This window comes from Pan paniscus, chromosome 2, assembly GCF_029289425.2.
Source record: "Pan paniscus chromosome 2, NHGRI_mPanPan1-v2.0_pri, whole genome shotgun sequence".
NCBI classification, from domain to species: Eukaryota; Metazoa; Chordata; class Mammalia; order Primates; family Hominidae; genus Pan; species Pan paniscus.
This window is the reverse complement of record NC_085926.1, coordinates 153,904,228-153,907,805: the sequence shown is the minus strand read 5'-3', so window position 1 is coordinate 153,907,805 and position 3,578 is coordinate 153,904,228. Positions and strand designations below refer to the sequence as shown.

At 38.3% G+C, this 3,578-nt stretch overlaps 1 protein-coding gene across 1 annotated transcript; it reads right to left on the bottom strand.

The window, feature by feature from the left end:
* Nucleotides 1-1,565: 1,565 nt before the first annotated feature.
* LOC100990341 (protein SET-like) lies at nucleotides 1,566-3,356 on the bottom strand. The gene has a single exon (XM_034957645.2). It carries the CDS (start codon nucleotides 3,295-3,297, stop codon nucleotides 2,425-2,427), a length of 873 nt encoding a protein of 290 aa, XP_034813536.2. The 5' UTR covers nucleotides 3,298-3,356; the 3' UTR covers nucleotides 1,566-2,424.
* Between the last annotated feature and the right edge of the window lie 222 nt (nucleotides 3,357-3,578).

Sequence of the window (3,578 nt, the reverse complement as noted above, 5' to 3'; positions counted from 1 at the left end):
AATAAACAATTCACAGTTTTAAATTGTATACCGTTCTGAGTACCATGATAAAATCTCATGTCATTCCACTCTGTTCCCTCTTCATCACAATAAGAAGGATAAGGCCAGGCATGGTGGCTCATGCCTGTAATCTCAACACCTTGGGAGGATAAGGCAGGTGGATCGCTTGAGGCCCGGAGTTTGAGGCCAGCCTGGCCAACCTGGCAAAACCCTGTCTCTACTAAAAATACAAAAATTAGCTGGGCATGGTGGCTTGTGCCTGTAATCCCAGCTACTGGGGAGGCTGACGGAGGAGAATCGCTTGAACCCAGGAGGCAGAGGTTGTAGTGAGCCCAGATTGTGTCACTGCACTGGTGACAGAGCAAGACTCTGTCTAAAAAAAAACAAAAAAGAAGAAGGATAAGTACATTACAAGGTATTTTGAGAGACAGACCACATTCACATAACTTTTATTACAATATATTGTTATAATTGTTCCATTTTATTATTAGTTACTGATGTTAATCTCTTTCTGTGCCTAATTTATAAATTAAAGTTTATCATAAGTATGTATGTATAGGAAAAAGCATAGTACAGTTATGCACCCCATAAAGATGTTTCAGTCAATGACAGACCAAACATACTATGCTGGTCCCATAAGAATATATACCATATTTTTTACTGGATCTTTTCTATGTTTAGAAATGTTTAGACACACAAATACTTACCATTGTGCTAAAATTGCCTACAGTATTCAGTACAGTAACATGCTATACAGTTTTGTAATCTAGGAGCTATGGGCTATACCATATAGCCTAGGTGTGTAGTGGGCTCTGACATCTAGGATTGTGTAAGTACACTCTGTTATGTTCATGCAATGATGCAATTGCTTAATGATGCATTTCTCTGAATGTATCCCCATTGTAAAGCAAGGTATGACTGTATATACAGGGTTTAGTACTATCCAAGGTTTCAGGCATCTGCTGGGAGACTTGGAACATATCCCCTGCAGGTAACAGGAGACTAGTGTAGTGGCTCTTTTTTTTTTTTTTTTTTTTTTTTGTTGAAGTCTTTTATAACTTTAGGTTTACAGAACTGAATGTATAAATATTCCTGAATTCACAGTATGCGATCATTGGTGGCCCCTGCAAGGCTATTGTATTCTATTTCAATTTGTTTTATGTTAATTTTCTTTATTCCTCCTTCCAATCCCAATCTCTTTCCAGGTATAGACACCCACTCTACTATATTTAAACTTTGATTTTCAAACCATCTTTCATGCATATTTATTTTGATGCATATATTTACATTGCAATATATAAATCTTATTTATATGGAGCATCTGTCTGCTGCATAATATTCCTTTAAATATATGTACCGTGTTTTATTTGTACATTTCTCTAGAGATGGACACCTGTGTAATTTCAGATCTTTGCTAGTTCAAGTCATACTGCTATGAACATTATCATGTGTCTGTTTGAGGACATCTTTTTGTAAAACTCTATGCGAATGATTCTCCAGATGTTGAAATTTCTCCAGGCATAGAATTTCTAGGCATGGTATTTATGTATTCTTTTTTTTGTGTGTGTGTACACATTTAGTTTTATTGTAACAAAGCAACTTGTATACTTTTAACGTTTAAAACTGAGCATCATCTTTCCTTTCCAGTGAAACAAAAAGAAAATTTAAAAATAAACAGGAACAAAATTACAATAGAGAATGTCAATTCCAAATAAGATCCTACAGGTTCTGCTGATTCTCCCATTGAGTGGCAGGGCTCAAGTCATCATTAGGAGACAATTTATTTTAAAAGTGTCATCTTAAACTGCAAGGATGTCTGTCAAATATCACAATTAAACATGCCAAAGGAGAAGCCATGTTGTCAAAATGCCCACTTAACCCACCCAAACATCTCAAACCCACCCTTTGCTGACCTTCTATAACCCCATTTTTTTAAGTTTTTTTTTTCTTTTTTTAAACAAGAGAAAGTAGACACATACATGTTGGTAAATGCTAACTGTCCATATTCACATAGAGACACAGTGTACTCTCTGAGCCCAATATACAGAGAAAGGAGGAAAAAAGCTAGAATTCTATGCACTACTACACAGGGGCCTAGCACCCTCCAGCTTCTAGCAGAGCGAAGGGAGCAGGTTTTTCTTTTTTCCCACAGAGCTCGGTGGTGTTGATTCCATACAGTTTTTGTTCAGACAGGAAGGGATAAAAACGAACTTCGAACAGAAAGGGGTAGAGACTCTTTTCCCATTGTATTCTGCTCAAGGTATTTCCCCCCAAATAAGTTGAGAACCATGGAGCAGAGAAAAGAGACCTCAAGAACAGGGTGACTGAGCACAAGAGGGAAAAAAAAAAAAAAAGACTGCAACTTGCTCCCAGGGACTGGAGAAAATTTAAAAAAAGGAAGGTTGGAATCCATCAGTGTTCTATTTAGTCATCTTCTCCTTCATCCTCCTCTCCTTCCTCCCCTTCATCATCATCTTCATCTTCTTCACCTTCATCCTCATCTCCTTCTTCATCAATATCTTCTAATCCTTCCTCCTCTTCATCATCATCATCATCTTCTTCTCCTTCTCCTTCTTCATCATCCATATCGGGAACCAAGTAGTACTGTAATGGGTTTGGCCAGATATCATCTTTGATGACCTCTCCTAACTCATCAGCACCTGCATCAGAATGGTCAGTAAACCAGGTAAAGAAGCTCTCTGTTTCCTCATGCTGCCTCTTCCTGCTGACTTTATTCTGTGTTTGACTTGAACGTTTCGTCAAATCCTTTCCAGATTTCCATTTGATTTCGGTGGACTTCGAAGATGGATCACCACTCTCATTCAGATGAAATTCTTTGGAGATAACTTTATTTTCAAAGTAAGGATTTTCATCAAAATAAAAATCTATTCTGTAACCTGATTTAATATCTTCAAATTCTGTCACTTCAACTCTGGTCAAATAATGCAGTGCCTCTTCGTCTTCCTCCCCAAGCAGTGCAGACACCTGTGGATGGTTGACAAATGTTGTTACCCAAAAATTTGGGATTTTGGCGATCAATTCTGACCTCTTCTGAAAAAATGGTTGGCGGAGTTTGTTATATTTCTGTTCTACTTTCAAAATCTCCTCACTGGCTTGTTCATTAAGTCTGTCTGTTTCATTTTGTACTTCATCAATGTGTTCAATTGCTTCTTGCTGTTCTTTTTCTCCCTTCTTCGGCAAGCCTGCAGAGGCCGATGTCTCTTCCGGTCCCAGAGCAGGAGGTGGTCTTGGTTTCTTCTTTTGAGGCGGGAGTGGAGACTGGCGTTTAGGGGCCATGCTGTTAGGGAAGTCCCAGAACCAGACCACGAGTCTCCTCGCTCGTCCGGAAGCAGGCTGAACACTATGTATTCTTAATTTAACTTTGCACTGCTAAAATGGCTCACTGTAATGACTGTTTATACTTCCACCAGCCACAGATGAGGATTCTCATGTCCTCACATCTTTGGCCAGTATTTGACATTACCTGACTTCATTTTTGTCAACCGGATTCTGAGAAAATTGAGTTAATTTATTCTAAATTCATTTTTCGTATTACATTCACTTAAGAGATATAATGC

What these genes read in the sequence shown, in the direction of transcription:
- LOC100990341 (XM_034957645.2), bottom strand. Translation starts at nt 3,297, where the DNA reads ATGGCCCCTAAACGCCAGTCTCCACTCCCGCCTCAAAAGAAGAAACCA.